At 44.7% G+C, this 20,907-nt stretch overlaps 1 protein-coding gene across 9 annotated transcripts in view; it reads left to right on the top strand.

Moving 5' to 3' along the window:
* Positions 1-20,907, top strand: part of DEPDC5 (DEP domain containing 5, GATOR1 subcomplex subunit) — a 148,360-nt gene that overhangs the window by 113,531 nt on the left and 13,922 nt on the right. For 7 of the 9 annotated variants that reach the window (XM_049865363.1, XM_049865362.1, XM_049865366.1 and 4 more), the window contains 5 exons: positions 6,093-6,247; positions 8,388-8,465; positions 8,959-9,091; positions 10,825-10,933; positions 11,767-11,991. In XM_049865363.1, coding sequence (XP_049721320.1) covers positions 6,093-6,247; positions 8,388-8,465; positions 8,959-9,091; positions 10,825-10,933; positions 11,767-11,991 — 700 coding nt within the window. Of the gene's footprint in view, positions 1-6,092; positions 6,248-7,936; positions 8,466-8,958; positions 10,054-10,824; positions 10,934-11,766; positions 11,992-20,907 lie in introns of those variants that run through there. The other 2 variants (XM_049865364.1, XM_049865365.1) reach the window with 2 other exon arrangements.

Genomic DNA, 20,907 nt, shown 5'->3' with positions numbered 1-20,907 from the left:
AATGTGTGTCAACTTGGGTAGGCCGTGATTCTGAGTATTGTGTGGATGTCCTCCATTTTGTGATCTGCTGTGATTTATCCTACCCATTGTCGTCGAGTTGATTCCAACTGATAGTGACCCTACAGATTGGAGTAGAACTGCCCCATATGATTTCCAAGGAGCAGCTGGTAGATTTTGAGCTACTACTGCCACCAGGGCTCTATGATCATCCTATGTATTGTATATCCTAACTTCAATGATGCTAACGAGAGCAATTAGAAGCAGTTGTGTTAATGAGGCAGGACTCAGTCTACGAGATTAGGTTGTATCTTGAGTCAGTTTCTTTTGAGGTATAAAAGAGACTCAAGCAGAGAAGAGAGGGACCTCATACCACCATGAAAGAAGCACCGAGAGTGGAGCACATCCTTTGGACCCTGGGTCCTTGGGCTGATAAACTCCTAGACCAGAGGAAGACTGATAACAAGGACTTTTCCCCAGAGCCAACAGAGAGAGAAAGGCTTCCCCTGAGCTGGTGCCCTGAATTTGGACTTCCAGCCTCCTAGACTGTGAAAGAATAATTTTCTGTTTGTTAAAGCCATCCACTTCTGGTATTTCTGTTATACCAAACCCAAACCCACTGCTGTCGAGTCGATTCCGACTCATAGCGACCCTATACGACAGAGTAGAACTGTCCCATAGAGTTTCCAAGGAGCGCATGGCGGGTTCGAACTGCTGACCTCTTGGTTAACAGCCGTAGCACTTAACCACTATGCCACCAGGGTTTCTATTCTGAGCAGCACTAAATAACTAAGACAGGATCCTTCCCTTTCTTAGGAGACCAGAGGGGGCTGTGTCTATCTGTGGTGGCCTTCAAATGTCTCCATCTGTCTCTCACCAGTGAGCCTTGTGACCAGGCAGATCCCCATCAGGACCTTTTAGTCTGAATCAAGGCTCTCTGACCTCTGGGTGTGGAAGGCACACTGTCTAATTGCTTTAAATAGACTCAGGTTGATCTTGTTCGTCCTTTACTTTCTAAAAAAGACCCTATTGTGAAAAGTTTTGGACTTAGATTAGAATATAACATAAGAAAAAATCAACAGAGCCAGGAGAGAATTGTTTTTATATATTCTGTAATATAATAATTCGTACCGCTTCATGTGGTAGAATTCATCAGTAGAGCAGGAGTAGATGAGTTTACACAGTTGGGAATAGCAAATAGAGATCAAATTTCATGGATAAAGTTTGTATTACTCACCAGATGTGTTGTTAAAAAGGATGTGAAAGTTAGTTATAACTATTTATAACAACAACAACAACAAAAAGAGCAGCCACTAAGGCTGCTAATGTACAACCAAACACCTCATGGAATTTGGTTACTTGGTTATAAGGTTTAGGGTCATGGTTTCATGGGATATACCAGTTAATTGGCCTAAAACCGTGTTTAGTGTTTCTGTTCTACCTCCTAATTCTTTGCGTAGTGCCTGGGGTCTTAAAAGCTTGCAAGCAACCATCCAAGGTACAGTTGGCCTCCGTTTTCCTGGAGTGACAAAGGAAGCAGAAGGATCAGGAATAAGGAGGAAACAGAATGTGTTGCTAAGTGCCTCCATGAATAATGGCCTCCCTTGCTGTGAGACCAGAACGGGGTGGTACCCTGCTACCGTTCCTGAATGTTTTATGTATTTTCATTGTTGATTTTATATTTGCTGAGTCTCTTTATGTTTTTCTTGTTTTTTATTTTGATGTACAGGATTGTTAGTTTCCTTTGTGGTTACCGTAAAATTTACCTCTATTTTTCTAAGTTTAAACCAGTCTTTTATTTCTTGATATCGCCTTGACTTCCTCTCCATATGAAAGTTCTATGACTATATTATTTAGTCCCCATTTTATTGTTTTAGTGTTGTCATCTTTTACATATTGACGTCTCTTTTTCCCTATTTTCAGTGTTTTAGCCTTGACTTTTTTTTGTGACTTCCCTATCTGAGTTGATATCTTGTTGTTCTGTACTGTGTTCTATCTTGTATTGTTATCTGATATTGATTCTCTAACCAAAGGACTCTCTTCAATGTTTCTTGTAGTTTTGGCTTGGTTTTTACAAATTCCCTTAATTTCTGTGTGTCTGGAAATGCCCTAATTTCGCCATTGTATTTTTTTTTTAGATGAGTTTTTTTTTTTTTTTAATTGCACTTTAGATGAAGGTTTACGGAACAAACTAGCTTCTTGTTAAACAGTACACATGTAGTTTTATGACATTGGTTAACAACCCCACGGCATGTCAGCACTCTCCCTTCTTGACTTTGGGTTGTCTATTACCAGCTTTTCTGTCTCCTCCTGCCTTCTAGTTCTTTCCCCTGGACTGGTGTGACCCTTTAGTCTCGTTTTGTTTTATGGGCCTGTCTAGTCTTTGGCTGAAGGGCGAATCTCAGGAGTGGCTTCGTTACTGAGCTAAAAAGGTGTCCAGGAGCCAAACTGTCGGGGTTTCTTCAGTCTCTGTCAGGCCAGTGAGTCTGGTCTTTTTTTGTGAGTTAGAATTTTGTTCTACATTTTTCTCCGGCTTTGTCCAGGACCCTCTATTGTAATCCCTGTCAGAGCAGGCAGTGATGGTAGCCGGGCACCAGCTAGTTGTACTGGATTCAGTCTGGTGGAGGCCATGGTATCTCCATCATATTTGAGAGACAGTTTTGCTGGGTATATAATTCTTAGCTGACAATTTTTTTCCTTTAAGACTTTGTATATGTAATCCCATTGCCTTCTGGCCTGTATGGCTGAGTAGTCAGAGCTTAGTCTTATTGACTCTCCTTTCTAGATGACTTTTCGTTTATTCCTAGCTGCTCTTAAAATTCTCTGTTTATCTTTGGTTTTGGTAAGTTTTATCATGATACATGTCTTGGTGACTTCTTTTGGGGATCTACGCTATGTGGGTTTCAGTGAGCTTTTTGCATAGATGTCATCTCATCTTTCACGGTATCAGGGAAGTTTTCTGCCAACAAAGCTTCAATTATTCTCTCTTTATTTTCTGTTATCCCTGCTCCCCGCCCCCTCTCCCCCTGCTCCCCTGGTACTTCAGTCACTTATAGGTTGTTCCTCTTGGTAGAGTCCCCATAATTCTTAGGGTTTCTTAATTTTTTTTTAATTCTTTTATCTGATTTTTCCTCAAATAAATTGGTGTCAAGTGCTTTATCTTTAATCTCACGAATTCTGACTTCCATTGCCTCAGTTTTGCTCCTATGAGTTTGTATTGAGTTGTCTAATTCTGAAATTTTACTATTTATCTTTGGATTTCTATTTAGTTGCCATATCTCTCCAGTTTCCTCTGGTCTGTGACCTATTCTCAGTCTTCCCTTGTTTTTTATGACCTTGACAGTCTTAAGGATTATTGGCCAGATATCCTGCAGAAAGGGAAGTCATTGCTTAGGGGACACAGCACTTCTGTTACAGTGGTGGAGTAATTTGGAAATGGATAGTGGTGAATTGCACATGAATTCAGTGACACTGAATGTTGAATAGGCAAATGTTTTGTTGTGTATATTTTTACCACAATTAAACAGTAATAAAAAAAAAAGATTCAAAATGGTCATAAGATAAAAGAAACTAGTTGTTCAGAGTAAGTAACTTTTCCCGTTATGAAAACCTGAGTTAAATGCCTTTCTGTGCAGCCTTTGAAACACAGGCATTGTAGATACAGAGCAGGGGTCAGGAAACTTATGGGCCAAATCTGGCACATTGTCTGATTTTATAAATAAGGTTTTATTGGAACACAAGCCACACCCCTTTGTATTGTTTTTGGCTGCTTTCGTGCCACAACAGCTGAGTTGAGCAGTTGTAACAGAGACCATATTGTCCACATTAAACATTTACTATTGGAAACCCTGGTGGTGCAGTGGTTAAGAGCTACAGCTACTAATCAAAAGGTCGGCAGTTCAAATCCACCAGGCGCTCCTTGGAAACTCTATGGGGCAGTTCTACTCTGTCCTATAGGGTCGCCGTGAGTCGGAATCGACTCGACGGCAGTGGGTTTGGTGTTTTTTTGTTGTTGTTTATCTGGCCCTTTGGACCCCTGGTAGCACAGTGGTTAAAAGCTCTGCTGCTAACCAACAGGTAGTTCAAATCCACTAGCTGCTCCTTGGAAACCCTATGGGGCAGTTTTACTCTGTCCCATAAGTTCGCTGTGAGTTGAAATTGACTTGACAGTAATGAGTTTGGTTTTTTTATCTGGCCCTTTACAGAAGACGTTTGGCAGCTCCTGATACTGAGTGTAGCTCTTTAATCATACCCCTACCAAAATAAAATTGCAGGAATCATTGAAGTTTCTGGCAACACCTCCTTAGGTTAGGCTGATGGAACAATTCTCGGTGCGGTAGATGAGTGATAACCCTAGTGCAGGAGCCAGTACCTAAGAGCCACTCTTATATGCTGTAGATCTGGGTCTAGTCCTCAGTCAGCTTCTCCTAATTTAATTTTTTACAGCATTGTATCTGTTCCAAAGCTTTGCTAGTTAGGAGCATATGATGATTGGTAAATTACTAACTGCCCCTTGCTGAATTGCCGCATGAATTTAGGATGACAACAAAGCCTGTATGGTCCCATTAGCAAATCATTGAACATGCCGTAAGAGAGCAAAATGGTTCTTTTAGAACCCGGGGTGCTTTGCCCCACAGGAGACATTTGGCTGTATCTGGAGACATTTTTATTTGTCACCACTTGTGGGAGGAAGCTACTGGCATGTTAGTAGGTAGAGGCCTTGGGTGCTGCTCAACATCCTGCAATGCACAGGACAGACGCTGTAACAAATCATTATCCAGCCTAAAATGTCAGTAGTGCTGAAGTTGAGAAGCCTTGTTTTTGAAGTTTTACATCATCTAACAAAATATCTGAAAATATAAGGCTCCTTTCTGAAGGTATCCAAGAGCCCCATGTTACAGGGAATAGGAGCCTTACACTTTTCCAGAAGCACTCAGGCAAGGCTTTGTTATCTTTGCTGATGGCCTACTCTGTGCACAGGAAGCTTACAGACAGATGCTGCAGGTATTCTAGGTGAGCAGGTCATAAGTCTTGCCCTCCAAGACACCTAAAGGCAATGAGACAGATATAACACCATTCCATGAGACAAAACCTGGCAAATACCAAGGGAGGTCATGGAGGCTCAAAGTAGAGAGAAAGATGGTTTCTGCTTGGTGGGTGGGGCCAAATGAATCAGGAAGATGCATTTGAAGTGGTTCTTCAAGACTGATAGGTTTTTAGCAGGTAGTTGTGGAAATTCCAGGGCAACAGGGCACATAGCATTAAACATGCAGGATTTGATTTGTCTGGAAATGTACACATGGGTGAAGGGTGAGCTGTCTGTCAGGAACGCAGGTTGGGCCTCTGTTGTGCAAAACCCTTAATGCCTCTTGTAGCTCATGGGGACACTTCAGGATTCACAGTAACTGAGCAATGGGATTGGAATGATTCTTTAGGAAGACGAAAATGGAGGCTATGTCTTGGGCGCCATGTTGAACGAGGTGGCAGGTAGGGTTTTTGAGGGAGAAGCTAAAGACAGAGGGCCCATTAGGAGATCGTTACAGCTGTCTCAAGCAGTAGGCATGACTTGGAGAGGCATGTGAGTGAGTCTGGGAGGGAAGGCCACAAGACAAGGCCTCTCTTTAGATGTTAAGCTAGGAGAAAAGGGTGCTATCAGATGCCTCTGAGGTCTTGAACCTCAGTAGGAGGAAAACCAACAGTGCTGCTGGTAGGAAAGGAGGGCTGGGTTAGGATGGGGAAGAGTGTGCCTGCTGCACTGCTCACCTGTCTGTCTCTCCATGTGTTTTCTCTCTCTCTGCCTCCGCCATTCTCATGAGAAGTTATTCTGATTTCTTTACACTTTGTATGGACTTATCTTTGGTGTAAATTTTGTGGTTCAAGTTTGTGCTGGAGTGACTTCTTTGGTCCTGGGGATTTACTATGAACAGTTGCCTCCTGTTCAGAACGCAGTGCACAAGGCTGAGTGTGGTCTCCAGACTTCCCTAACTCTTCTACCAGGACCAGTGGGGACTGGAAATGAGAGAGGAATAGAAACAACCATGTTTGCAAATAGCATTAGAGATTTGTGTGTGTGTTAATTCTTAAATCTCCTACAGGTGTCTGTAGACCAGACGGCTGCTCCAGTCTTGGATGGCACTAGCCTGGGGGTGAGCACAGGCCAATCCATGGACAGAGGCAACAGCCAGACCTTTGGGAACTCCCAGAATGCAGGGGAACAGGGCTTCCCCTCCGCAAACCCTAGTGACAACAGGTGAGATTCAGAACAACTGAACTCGTGCTCTGGGCAGTGGGGACAGTCTAACCACAGAGGCTGCAGTGGCTGGGTATCCAAAGCCTGAGTCAGAGTTCTGACTTGCCATGAATTATGTGTAGGACCCTGGGCAAGTCAATCCTTACCACCACCTCTAAGATGGGGTTAGTAGTTTGTCCCCTGCTTTTCTCAAAGCATTGCTAACAGGTTCCCATAGAAATGTGGGAAAGTCAGGCATCATGCAGAAGGGGACTCAGTGGGCCCAGACCAAATTCACCTTGTTCAACATGGCAACCCTGGCAGGACATAGCTTGGCACAAGAGAGCCTGCAGTCAATAATTGTTGGTTGAAGAAGTAAACAAGCAGTGAATCAGTTGATGTGGCCAAACATGGTCTGTCTTCTACTCAGTGTCCACAGGAAGAAGTTTCTTGCACCTCATTTGCTTGAGCAAGTGCTCCAGCTTTTGATGCCATTGCCAAATCAGAGAAGTTTTTTTCTTATTTCCTTCCCAGCTCTCTTTGCTTTATAATGATTCTGCCCAGTCCATCTTGTTGCCTCGTTGTCCTAAGTGAGCAGTCCTTGGTTAAAGGGTTTAAGAAACTTGGCTTTTCCATCCCTTCACCTGAGAGCAAAGGGTCCCCTGGGCCTGCTCACCTGGCCGACCCTTGTCCAGCAGTCACTGGGTTTCTTTTATGTCACAAGTTCTACCCTGGTTTCCCCTGTGCTCACTCACTCTGGCCAGGGGCATGGGGATGCTGGTCACCTCAGAAGCAGAAGGTCTGGTCTTCTGGAGTCCTGACTTCTCCCCAGCCTATGTCCCCATCAAGCCTGGCTGACTTTTCAGCTCAGGCCATGGGGGAGGCTGGGGTGGCTGCCCAGTGAATGGGAAGGGCATGCATTTCTGATTCCTCATTGCTTACAAGGGTAGAGCAACAGGTTTTCTTCTGCTTTGGGAAGAAAAGAGGAGATGAGAAGACTAAAAATGACATGGCCTGGAGAATCAGGACCAGTGACTGGAAATTACAGAGAACAGTTCCATTTCATGATAAAGAACTTACTAGCAACAGGGACTGCTGCATGGAAATGGGCTGTACTTCGAAGAGCCCAATTCTCTGCTGGTAAAGGTGTTCACAGGCAGGAGAGCCTCTTGTCACCACTCTGACAGCAGGGAGCCAGGCATTAGAAAGATGTTCACTTGAAGGATCTTTAAAGGCTTTTTTATAACTCTAACCTGGGTCCTAGAACCTCCACATAGCCAGAAACAGAATGCTGGGGCTAAGGAAAGAGAGAGGTCCAGGGAACTTGAGGGGCTTCTAGATAAGCCCAGAGCTGTCCATTTCCATACGGTGGTGGCCCTGTGTATCTCATGCTCAGTAGCTGAGTACTGAGTATGTTATACCGGGCCATCATACCGTTGAGGAAGAACTTAGCAACAGGTGGTGGAAAGATCTGGGCTCTGGAGTCAGACCAACCTGGACTCATGTTCAAACTCTGACACCTCTCAGCTTTTTTTTTTCTTTTAGTCCTTTACCATTTCTGAGCTTCAGTGGGTTGATGTTATTGTTACTACATTTGGTATTGTTTGCCATTTTGGATTTTGTGGATATCAGTCCTATGCTTAGTATTTTACATACATGAACCTCACAACAACCCTGAAAGACAGGAATAGTGTTATCCCCATTTTTCAGATGAGGAAACTAAGGCCAAGAAAAGACAAAGGCCCTACAGCTGGTAAGTGGTGATACTGGGATTCCATCGCCTGTGCTCTCACCAGTTACCTGGCTCTCTCTGGTGAAGATTAAATGATGTGACATGTGAACGGCCCTTGGGGCAAAACCGGAGCACTCGGAGAGATTTCTCAGAAGTGGTTGGGCCTCTGGCAGGTTATTAGAGGGGAATGCTTAGTAAGGGTAAGTGAATTTATATACAAAACCAGTTTTATTTATTTATTTTTTAATGTACATGCTTTGGAAGGAGGAAATCCCCTGTAAGATATCTCCAGGCTGTAGCTGTCCAGCATTTGTTGGAACATCTTTAGTGTCAATAGGTCCGTAAGAAATGGAGTGTGTTCCTAAGATTTGTGCTGTCCAGCCGTGTGTGTACCTTCTGGCTTGGCTGACCAGACACTCTGTGTTGCAGCTCTCAGCAGCTGGCGACTAGCTCCCTGACATCCTCCTCTACCCTAGCAGAGATCCTGGAAGCCATGAAGCACCCCTCGTAAGTGGTGGTCATGTGTGAGGGTGCAGGGGTGGGAGGATCCCTCAGGACCCATGCCATGGCGGTGCTCAGGCCATGTGGCATGGTGGGTTCATACTGTGACTCTGTTGCTCACCAGCTGTGAGACCTTGGGAAGTTACTTGACCTCTCTGAGCCTGTGTTAAGACTCTGTTGTAAAATGGGAGCATAGTGGCTAAATCATGGAACTGATGTAAGGAGTAAATGACATAATTATGTAAAATACCAAGTATGATGCCTGACAAGTATAGGTATTCTATAAATGTCAGTTCCCTTTTCCTTTTTCCCCTATAACACCTGTTTTTCTTGTCATGGAGATTTCTCTGGGCCCAGGAATAGTGAAGAGGAATTGCTTTATGGCAGTCCTCACCTCAGATACTAAATGCTTTAGTAGGAATCCCTTCTTTCTCCTCTTTTCTTTCTGCTTGGTACCACCGTGAATGTGCACACCCTGTCCCCTGCTCCTGGAACTCAGGACCGGCGTCCAGCTGCTTTCTGAGCAGAAGGGCCTCTCGCCGTGCTGCTTTATCAGTGCCGAGGTGGTGCACTGGCTGGTGAACAATGTGGAGGGGGTCCAGACTCAGGTGATGGCCATCGACATCATGCAGGTGAGACTCAAGAGCAGGGCCTGCAGGACTGTCCACTCAGGGTCCCACCTTCAGAGTTTCTGAAAGAGTCACCCATTCCAGTAATGAGATCTGCAGGTGGGGGTGAGGATCTGTTGTTTCTAAGTGTAAGGGCTATCTGGAATTCAGGAAAGAACAAGTCTTGCTTTGAAATATACTGTACCTTGACTCAAAACTCTGGCAAAATTTATTGTCTCGGCTGAAATGTTCTGAAGGGAGTCTGTGCACTTTTGAACCTCAGAGGAAGCACTGGGAAAGACCCTGGGGGCCGCTTTCCCTCTGCCTCAAGCCCTCATTTTCTCCTGGTCAGCTCCTGCTTATTCAAGACCCAACGGTGGACTCAGGCCCCTGCCTCAGGGCCCTCCTGGTACCCTGCGCTTACTCTGACAGAGCACTCAGCCCCCAGAGGGAAGACTCTGCTCATATCTCATCTGTCTTCCACCTGGACTGGGCTCCTGGAGGGCAGGGCCATGTCTTAGTGTCCCTTTCCGTAGCACCAGTGCCCGACACGTTGCTTGGCACACAGTAGGCCGATAGTGCTTGCCAAATTTAATGACACTGTTCAGACCTGGAATTAAACCTGAGAGTTGGCCAAGGCAGTCCACGCCATCCCATCTGCACAGAGGTCCCACCAGATGTCAGTGCGTTAGCTGACCAGCTGGGTTGTCATCACAGAAATGGGAAACCAACAACTGGTTTGAGTAAGCCTGAGATCATCAGTTCTGTCTTGGAGGCTCTCGATGTGCTGTTGCCTGGTAACTTCATATATCCTCTCCTCTCCCTGACCAGTAGTGTTTCCATAGTCATACAATGGAATAGTATACAGCAGTTACATGAGTGAGCTGGAGGTGCACATATCAACATGGGGAGACATCAGAAGCGTGATCCTGGGTGAAAAAATAAGTTGCAAAATGATACGCATACTATTAGACCCTTTACTTAAATTTAAAATCACACAGAATGCTTTATATTCCTCAATTCATGTCTGCATAATAAAATTATTAAAAATGTACATGAAGATTAATTATTTATAGAGAGAGAAAGAAGGGAGAGTGTGGAGTTTTTTTTTTTTTTTTAATGAAAAGCTTGTTAAAGCTGAATGGTAGATATACTTGGTTTTTCTTTATACTTTTCTATATATTTGAAGTATTTGATGTTATTATTATGTGCTTATATATTTTATGATACAATTATACCAAGCACAGCCTTTGGTTTTCCACTAATTAGTGCATACTTATATTTTTTCCCCTGAATTCTTTAATATGAAGAAAATGCAGTAAGTCAATTTCTTTTATATATATACATTATATGTAGTATAATATATATATTATGTATATAATTTTATTTAGTTGTTGTTAAGAACATACACAGCAGGAACATACACCAACTCAACCATTTCTGCACGTACAAGTTAGTGACATTGATTTCATTCTTCGAGTTGTGCAACCATTCTCACCGTCCTTTTCTGAATTGTTCCTCTCGAATGAACATAAACTCACTGCCCCCTGAGGTTTCTGTGTAATCATTTGAATTGCTCTTGGCAATTTGATCCCATATAGATAGTTCTTAAAAGAGTATAATCCTCTATCAGCATTTAACTTAGTGCAGTTGTCATGTCCCGTTGGGGGTGGGGGAGGCTGCAGTGAGTATGTGAGAGCTGCTGCTCTAAGATGTCCCTCTGCAGAATTTCAGAGTGTCCACGTCTCTCCTCCTAGAAAATGCTAGAAGAGCAACTCATCACACATGCTTCCGGTGAAGTTTTGCGGACCTTCATCTACGGTTTCTATTTCTACAAGATAGTAACGGACAAAGAGCCCGACCGAGGTCAGTGAACGAGGAGAATGTTTTTCCTGGTGACTTGCTCTCTCAAATGAACATGCTTCTTGAGCTCCATTTGTGTCTTAGTGTTCCAGGTTGATGGGACTGTCAACTTCCTTGAGCATTTTACTTAATTTAAGTGTAGCCAGAGTGACAGAGTTTCTTAGGCTGCGGTATGTTCTTGGTGAGGACTGTGTGGGTGGAAGATAAATCTAAACGAGGCCGAGGCACTTGGTATGAGGAAATTCCCATGGGTCGTTTTTTGGTAGCAGTTTTTAATTCTAGCCTCACCCCACCCCCAGCACAGGTGGTTCTGATAATGACAGTGCCCAAATCTAGTCTATGATTTATAGCACTTTTCACTTACTGGGTCACCAGATTCCCTTTATTACCCCAGGAAGACATCCTGTGGTAGTTTTTCAAGATATATTTTAAGTGTTTGTTTTTTAAAAAATGAGAAAAAGCAGTCCCTGGGGGGAGCACTTTCCAGCATGGTCAGAGCAGGCTCGTGTAGCCTCGGAGACGCCAGGCCTCGGACCAACGTCTCCAGCACACTCAGAGCCCGGGGCTCCCATCCTGCAGACAGTGGCTTCCCTCCTCCGGGCTTAAGGAATCACAAATCAGATGAATCGACCAGTGCCATGTTGGAAGTACACCTCCTTGTAGTCGTTAGTGTGTCTGTCATCACCTTTTCGCATAAATTCTCAGTGTGACCGGTACAGGCCTATTTTGCCTTCAAGTTGAAAAAACCCAGGTTACCATGGTGTGCTCTGAGATGAGAGATCTGAAACAGGAGATCAGTGTTTTCACTGAGGCCCCTCTCCCCTCTGCTTTTCCAGTGGCCATGCAGCAGCCTACCACGTGGCACACGACAGCAGTAGACGACTTCACCAGCTTCCAGCGGAAGTGGTTCGAGGTGGCCTTTGTGGCAGAAGAGCGTTTGCACTCGGAGATCCCTGCCTTCCTCCTGCCCTGGCTGCCCAGTCGACCAGCCTCCTACGCAAGCAGGCACAGCTCCTTCAGCCGCAGCTTTGGAGGACGGAGCCAGGCAGCCGCACTTTTAGGTAGATGCCCAAACCAGGTGGGGCCTGGGGTACCTGAGGGAGGGTGCAACCAGCCTGGGGACTGATGCCATGCAAGCTGGGGTTAGAGCCACTCCACTGTGGCTGTCACACCAGCCATTCCCTCTGTCAGTACTGTGGGCTGTTTCACTCTGGCCGAGTAACTGGAGCCTCATTATCATCTCAACCGACTTATGTTCAGCAGCTGCCAAGTGAAGGCCCAGTGAGAAACCTGCATAGGTAGAAGAGAATATAAAATGTGGCTGTTTCCCTAAGAGGCTTTCAGAATATAAGAGACGGGGTCTGGTGGGCTGGTTCTCACAGCAGTTCATTCCTACCAGAGGCCTTCCCTAGACTGTAGTGTTCTAGGATCTCAGGAAAGTTAGGAACTGAAAAGGTCAGCCATTCCTGAGCATGCCTCTCCCCCTTCACTCCTCACCACACTGAGGGATACCACTGAGAATCTCCCTCCTTTCCTCAGTTCCTGCAGCTCTGCAAGAGAGTGGGCACCTTCTTATTGAAGGTGGTGACTCTGATAGAAAGTGGGGGCCTCCACTCCAGAACACCCTTAGGAAAGACATGCTTTAGGCCAGGCCTCATGGGAGGTTGGAGAGATCTTCAAAGCCACTTGGAAGGAAAGAAGCAAGTATAACACAGACCAACACCAGTGAAATTCTACCTTCCACTTAGTTTACCTATTAAGGCCTAAACCAAAAAAATAAACCCATTGCCATTGAGTCAATTCTGACTCATAGTGACCCTATAGGACAGAGTAGAACTGCTCCTTAGGGTTTCCAAGGCTGTAATCTTTGCAGAAGCAGACTGTCACCTCTTTCTCCTGTAGAGTGGCTGGTGGGTTCTAACCACCGACCTTTTGTTTAGCAGCTGAGCACTTTAACCAGTGAGCTACCAGGGCTCTTTTGTAAAGGTCCAGCTACCTGGAATTCTTATCTGGATGGTGGTCTATCACTGTAATCACTTTTATATGCACCCTGAAATCTTCTGCCTGTCTGCCTTTGCCACGCTCACATAGAAAAATGCCAGCCATTGCTAAAGTGTGCCAGTTCCATGCCTATAGTGCACCACTGTACGTAGCCATACAACCTGCTGTGTCGTCTCCCTTTAAATTCAGGATCACTGCCTCAGGGGGACCCATACAGCTGCCTGGACTCATGTTGTAAACTCCTTTGTACATTTACTCTCCCACTCTTTTGGATGATCTTTGCATTCCTTCGCTCCCCTCAGACCACTAACCCTTGCTCCCTGTCCCCACCCTCTGTATCCCATGTAACAGAAAACTGAAGCATTCAGAAGTAAGCTCCACAGATTGCTACCCTGCCACCTCTGGTAACTGTGTCTGTCCCCACTCTTCTGCTTTGGCCACTACCATGGATGAACCACTGTATCTCTCTAAGGCCGGTGTCTCCACTGATACATGAGACCTGGTAACCTGCATTCCTCGGGGCAGTGTGCCAACAGCCATACCTCTCTGAAATCCCCTCTCTACTAAAGTATCTCCATCGATAGACAGGCATACACACTCTCTCCCATTGTAAGAAGCAAAACAAAACAAAAACTAGATAGAAACTCGAATCAGGTTTCTGTCCATCCCCTCTGCTGGAGCAGCTCTTCCCAGCGTCACCAGTGACCTCCGTGTGGCTCATTCTAGCGGTCAGTCCTCAGTCGTCATCTTCTTTGCTGTGTCAGCAGCATTTGGCAGGTGACCCCTGACTCCACCTTTAAATACTTCTGCTACTTGGCTCTAGGGATACTACTCTCTCCTCCTTTCTCATGAGTCTCCTTGGCTGGTTTCTCCTCGCCTCCCTGCCCTTTCAGCATTGCAGCACCAGGGAGGCCCTCATCTCTCTGCCCCAGGGCATCTCATCCGTCTAATAGCCTTGATAACCCCTAGATCTGGCCACTTCCAGATGTGTCTCATCCGAGGCCATGGCCTCCAGCTTGAGACCTCCATCCATCCACCTACTCGATATCACCATTTAGATGACCGAACATAAAATGTTTGAACGGCTCCCACATACATCTTCTCCCTTAGTTTTCCCCTTCACATTCTAGCCGTTTAGGCCAGAGAACTCAGCTGTCCTGGCGCTCCTCTTTCTCTCCTGCCGTTCATCTGGTTCAGCAGTAAGCTTCATCAGTTCTGCCTTCAGCATAGATGCAGGGTTGACCACTTCCCCTCACTGCTTACTCTGTGACTCCCTGGTCCCAGCCTGCATTACTGCAGTCACCTCTCTTTTGGCCTGCCGGAGGGGGGTGGGGGGGCAGAACTAGCCGGGAAAGATCCTTTTAAAATGTAAATTGGATCACATTGCTCCTCTGGGCAGGCTCCTCTACTGTCTCCCTGGCTCACTCAGGATAAAAGCATCTTTTCAGCAGCCCACAGGCTCTGCAGTGTAGTCCCCCTCATGCTGCCTCATATCATGTCTCTCTCCTCCTGCCCGGCCTGCTTAGCCACACTGGCTTCCATTCATGGCTGCGAACACGCCAAGCATACTTCTGCTTCAGGCCCTTTCCTTCTGCTTGGACATCCTCAGGGTTCTTCACCGCTTCACTTGCTTCAAGTCTCTGTGCAGAGGTCGCTGCGTAAAGGAGGTCTCCTGACTACCCATACTCTGTACTCTCTGAGCCCTGACCCTGCTTCTTAGTCACCTTTGCTCTTGTCACCATCTGCTGCTCTGTGTATGTGTGTACAATCTGAGCGATTTTCTACTTCCACATGGATTTAAGCTGTGATGCACTTTGATTGCCCCACGGGATGTCTCAGCACCCAGAACAATACTCGACACAACCAATAAATAGTTTTGGGTGAATGAAAAATGTGAATGGAAGTAGTTTGGCATAACTGGGGAAAGTTGAATTTGGAACATTAGGTTTGGAGTCATCAAACCTTCTGACACTAAGTAAGCAATTAATTGTTGAAATGTCAGAAGGCAGTAGTTCTGCTCTTTGTTCTGTTGAAAATGCTGCTTGCAAGTGAACAGACAAGCCCACCTGTCACGGAACTGTGTGCACAGGCCCCAGCCCGTTTGCTGCACTTAACCGCATGGCTTAGGAGCTCTGGTGGTGCAAACAGTTAAGCACTTGGCTGCTAACTGAAAGGTTGGCAGTTTGAACCCACCCAGGGGCTCTGTAGGAGAAAGACTTGGTGATTTGAGATCCATAAAGATTACAGCCACAAAAACTCTATAGAGCAGTTCTTCTCTGTCACATGGGGTCCCTATCAGTCAGAATCAACTCAACGGCACACAGCAACAACTCCTGGGCTAGAGTTATTGCTTTTGAAAAATACTTCAGGAACGGTCACCCTTGTGCCACCATTTCGGTTCCATGAGTTATCTTAACGGTTTCTACTTGAACATCTCATTTCTAAATACTTCTCCTTCAGCAGGCTGGCAAAACCTTCTGTTGACTTTCATAGTCTTAACCTCAAGATGAGAGTCATATCATCCCATTTTAGCTTTGGCTCCTAGTTATTTCAGAAAATTGTGCTTAAAGTGGAACAGCATATGGAAAAATAAGTCATATCCAAAAGAGAGGGAGTAGGGAATAAGAGAGAATTTCTGTCCCCAGCAGGTAGTTTATTAAATAGGTGCACTTAACCTGGGCTCCCACATGTCTGTCAGTTTGTTGTATGGTGGGGGCTTGCATGTTGCTGTGACGCTGGAAGCTATGCCACTGGTCACCGATGGCACTGATCACCGATGGTGGACAGGTTTCAGCTGAGTTTCCAGACTAAGACAGACTAGGAAGAAGATCCCAGCAGTCTACTTCTGAAAAGAATTAACCAGTGAAAATGTTACAAATAACAGCAGAACATTGTCTGATATAGTGCCAGAAAAAGAGCCCCCCAGGTTGGAAGGCACTCAAAAGACTGCTGGGGAAGAGCTGCCTCCTCAAAGTAAAGTTGACCTTCATGATGTGGCTGGAGTCAAACTTTTGGGACCTTCATTGGCTGATGTGGCATGACTCAAAATGAGAAGAAACAGCTGCAGACATTCATTAATAATCAGAACATGGAATGTTCAAAGTATGAATCTAGGAAAATTGGAAATTGTCAGAAATGAAGTGGAACACATAAACATTGATATCCTAGGCATTAGTGAGCTGAAACGGACTGATAGTAGCCATTTTGAATTGGACAATCATATGGTCTACTGTGCTGGGAATGACAGCTTGAAGAGGAATGGCGTTGCATTCATCGTCAAAAAGAACATTTCAAGATCTATCCTGAAGTACGGCGCTGTCAGTGATAGGATAATATCCATATGCCTACAGGGAAGACCAGTTAATACAACTGTTAATCAAATTTACGCACCAATCACTAAGGCCAAAGATGAAGAAATTGAAGACTTCTACCAGCTTCTGCAGTCTGAAGTTGATCAAACATGCAATCAGGATGCATTGTTGATAATTACTGGTGATTGGAATACAGAAGTTGGAAACGAAGAAGAAGGATTGGCAGTTGGAAAATACGGCCTTGGTGATAGAAACGATGCTGGAGATCGCATAATAGAATTTTGCAAGACCAACAACTTCTTCATTACAAACACCTTTTTTTATCAACATAAACAGCGGCTATACGCATGGACCTCTCCAGATGAAATACACAGGAAACAGATTGACTACGTTTGTGGAAAGAGACGATGGAAAAAAGCTCAATACCATCAGTCAGAATAAGGCCGGGGCCGACTGCACAACAGACCATAAGTTGCTCATATGCAAGTTCAAGTTATAACTGAAGAAAATTAGAACAGGCTCACAAGAGCCAAAGTATATCCCACCTGAATTTAGAGAACATCTGAAGAATAGATTTGCCGCATTGAGCATTAATGACTGAAGACTGGATGAGTTGTGGAATGACATCAAGAACATCATATATGAGGAAAGCAAGAGGTCATTAAAAAGAAAAGACCAAAATGGATTTCAGAAGAGAGAGACTTGGAAACTTGCTCTTGAACATCGAGCAGCTAAAGCAAAAGGAAAAAATGATGAAGTAAAAGAACTGAACAGACCATTTCAAAGGCCGGCTCTGGAAGATAAAGTAAGGTGTTACAATGACATGTGCAAAGAACTGAAGATAGAAAACCAAAAGGGAAGAACACGCTTGGAATTTCTCAAACTGAAAGAATTGTAGAAAAAATTCAAGCATCGAGTTGCAATAGTGAAGGATCCTATGGGGAAAATATTAAACAATGCAGGAAAGCAGCAAAAGAAGATGGAAGGGATACACAGTCATTATACCAAAAAGAATTGGTTGATGTTCAGACATTTCAAGATGGTACTGAAGGAAGAAGTCCAAGTTGCACTGAAGGCATTTAGAAAAACAAGGCTCCAGGAATTGACGGAATACCAATTGAGATGTTTCAACAAACGGATGGAGCGCTGGAAGTGCTCACTTGTCTATACCAAGAAATTTAGAAGACAGCTTCCTGGCCAACCGACTGGAAGAGATCCATATTTATGCCTATTCCCAAGAGAGGTGATCCAACTGAATGTGGAAATTACTGAACAATACCATTAATGTCACACACAAGTAAAATCTTGCTGAAGATCATTCAGAAGCAGCTGCAGCAGTGTATCAACACGGAACTGCCAGAAATTCAGGCTGGATTCAGAGAGGATGTGGAACCAGGGATATCATTGCTGATGTCAGATGGATCATGGCTGAAAGCAGAGAATACCAGAAAGATGTTTACCTGTGTTTTATTGACTATGCAAAGGCATTCAACTGTGTGAATCATAACAAATTATGGATAGTATTGCGAAGAGTAGGAATTTCAGAACACTAAATTGTGCTCATGAGGAACCTGTACATAGGTCAAGAGGCAGTTGTTTGGACAGAATAAGGAGATACTGCGTGGTTTAATGTCAAGAAAGGTGTGTCATGGTTGTATCCTTTCACCATACTTATCCGATCTGTATGCTGAGCAAATAATTTGAGAAGCTGGACTATATGAAGAAGAATGGGGCATCAGGATTGGGGGAAGACTCATTAACAGCCTGTGTTATGCAGATGACACCACCTTGCTTGCTGAAAGTGAAGAGGACCTGAAGTACTTACTGATGAAGATCAAAGACCATAGGCTTCAATATGGGGTACATCTCAACATAAAGAAAACAAAAATCCTCACAACTGGACCAATAAGCAACATCATGATAAAACGGGAAAAAGATTGAAGTCATCAAGGGTTTCATTTTACTTGGATCTACAGTCAATACCCATGGAAGCAGCAGTCCAACACCCATGGAAGCAGCAGTCAAGAAATCAAAGACGCATTGCATTGGGCAAATCTGAAAAAGACCTTTTTAAAGTGTTGAAAAGCAAAGATGTCACCTTGAAGATAAAGGTGCGCCTAACCCAAGCCATGGTATTTTCAATCGCATCATATGCATGTGAACGCTGGACAGTGAATAAGGAAGACTGAAGAAGAATTGACGCCTTTAAATTGTGGTGTTGGCGAAGAATATTGAATATACCACGGACTGCCAAAAGGACGAACAAATCTGTCTTGGAAGAAGTACAACCAGAATGCTCCTTAGAAGCAAGGATGGCGAGACTTAGTCCCAGGTACTTTGGACATCTTATCAGGAGGGACCAGTCCCTAGAGAAGGACACCATGCTTGGTAAAGTAGAGTGTCAGTGAAAGAGAGAAAGACCCTCAACGAGATGGATTGACACAGTGGCTGCAACAATGAGCTCAAGCATAACGATTGTGAGCACGGTGCAGGACCAGGCAGTGTTTCGTTCTGCGGTACATAGGGTTGGTATGAGATAGAACCCACTCAACGGCACCTAACAGCAACAACTTAACCTGGGGTCTGTGCGTGGGCTTTAGGGGGCTTGAGAATCAGTACGTAGGCAGAATTTTGCGTGTGGCATGTTTTCTGTGAAAACCTCCTTTTATTAGCTTTTTAATGGCTCCCATGATTGTTATAGTGAAATTTTATTCCACCAGCTTCCTTTCCCACTTGCCCACCCACTAGGAAGTGAGTGTGTTTTTCTTTTAAATCCAACATGACAATATCACAGCTAATTCTGTCCACTAACAGCACTCAGACCTTTGGATTCCAATTTGAGAAGGCTTCTTCCCAGTATTTTTTTCAGGTTAGATTACAGACTTTTATTATGTCATTTACTAAAGTGAAAAAGATCTGTTGTTTTTAAATCAGACTATCTTTAGTGTGCGTGTTTTAATAGGCTTTATTTTTTAGAGCAGTTTCAGGTTTACAGAAAAATTGTAATTTCATAATTATAATTGTAATTCTGTAATTGTAATTACAGAAATACAAAGTTCTCATATGCCTCCCTCCTATTAACATCCTGCATTCTTGTGAGTGTTTGTTAATGCTAGCATAATTGTCTTTTTCCTTGGAAAAAAAATTAGCAGGATTTACAGAGAGAAGAGGCTTATGTTACATTTATGACCCATTTCTTTTTTTGTTTGTCTGTTTTGACATATTCCTTTTTAAACATCCCTAATTCTTAGCTGAAGGTTAGCAGCGAAAAGCTGCCTTTACATGCCTGACAGTTGGCACATTGGTCCTTTCTTGCTCAGCCCCTGCTGGCTTCCACTTCTCTATCACTTTCCTTCTGTTCACTGAGCTCTGAGGCTGCAGGAGCATCTGAGGGTCTGGGAGAAGCAGCGCTACATCCCTTAAGCCCACTCAGCCTTTTACTTGTTGACAACGAGCTGGATCACAGGGTCAGAAGGGACTATAGGGTACGTCTGGCATAACCCTGATGGGTGACCATCTTCTACAACACTCCTGATAAGTGGAGAGCCAGTTCTCTTTGAAAATTCCCATCGACATGGAACTCACTCACGAGTCTGCTAATTGTTGGGCAGCTCTGATTGTGAACAAGTCATTCATATGTCCCTGGGTACTGAGTTCTTTCCCTTAATTCATGTTCCCCTGACTATGACCTGGGTGAAGGATGCTCTGTGGCTCCTCCTCTGGGTTTTGTATTTACTATTGGACTTGCCACCTTTCTCTGGCCCCAAGGAGAATTAAGTCAGTTCTCACGGAGCTCAAGTAATTATTGCGAGAACTCACCTAACGCTGCCACTCGCAGGGCTCAGACTGTTGTGAACATTGTAAGCCTGCTGAAAGCACCCGTACCGTCAAATCTAACCCCTGGAGTACGAAGCCAGTAGTTTCTCAAGCCTGTAACTGCTTGGCTGAACAGTGCCCTTCCTGGGGCTTCCTCAAACCAGCCTGTTCCAAACTTAACATGCCAGGTGGGAGAGAGAGCTGTGCAACGTCTCTGCTGGTGTTTTTCGAGTGCCCTTTTTTTGTGACCAGGACTTTTCACCTGGGGAGAAACACAGTGTCCTAGACCAGAGAACAAAGTTGTTTCTTTTTTTTTTCTTTGACTGAGACTATTAGGTAAAGCATTACTGTGGCAGTGTCATGAGTCGGGAACCTGAGACAGAGACAGGATCTAGTTTTGATGACCCTTCTAGCACCAGAGCTATTGAGTTCTTCAGACACGTCACAAACCACTAAGCAGTGTCCATGGAAGTCATGGATGGCCTTGGATTGAGGATTGGGAAGCTAATGGCTTAAACTGGGAGGAAAGAATGACGTAGGTGGAAAGAAGAAAGGAGAGTTACAGGTGAGGGTGGCTGGAGGAGAAGGCAAGAGGGGATAAATGGATAATTCCTTCTCATCCATTTTTTCACCTGATCCTCACCTCTCTGTGAAGGAGGTGGGCCTGGCACTTTTCAGCTTACAGGAGAGAGAAAGCAACATTCTCAGGCGCACATGTCTAGTTGATGGCTGAGCCTAGATCTTCCAATTCCAAATCCAGAAGTTTTCCCACTTTACATGTTCTGGTCCTGAGAGAATGCTGAGTTGTTCACCTGGCAGCTGGGTTTCAGTTTGCCAGGTGCAGTAGCT

The sequence above is a fragment of the Elephas maximus genome, chromosome 22 (genome assembly GCF_024166365.1).
Source record: "Elephas maximus indicus isolate mEleMax1 chromosome 22, mEleMax1 primary haplotype, whole genome shotgun sequence".
In the NCBI taxonomy this organism is placed as follows: domain Eukaryota; kingdom Metazoa; phylum Chordata; class Mammalia; order Proboscidea; family Elephantidae; genus Elephas; species Elephas maximus.
Note: the sequence above shows the minus strand (reverse complement) of the source record. Positions and strands in the feature narration are given on the sequence as shown.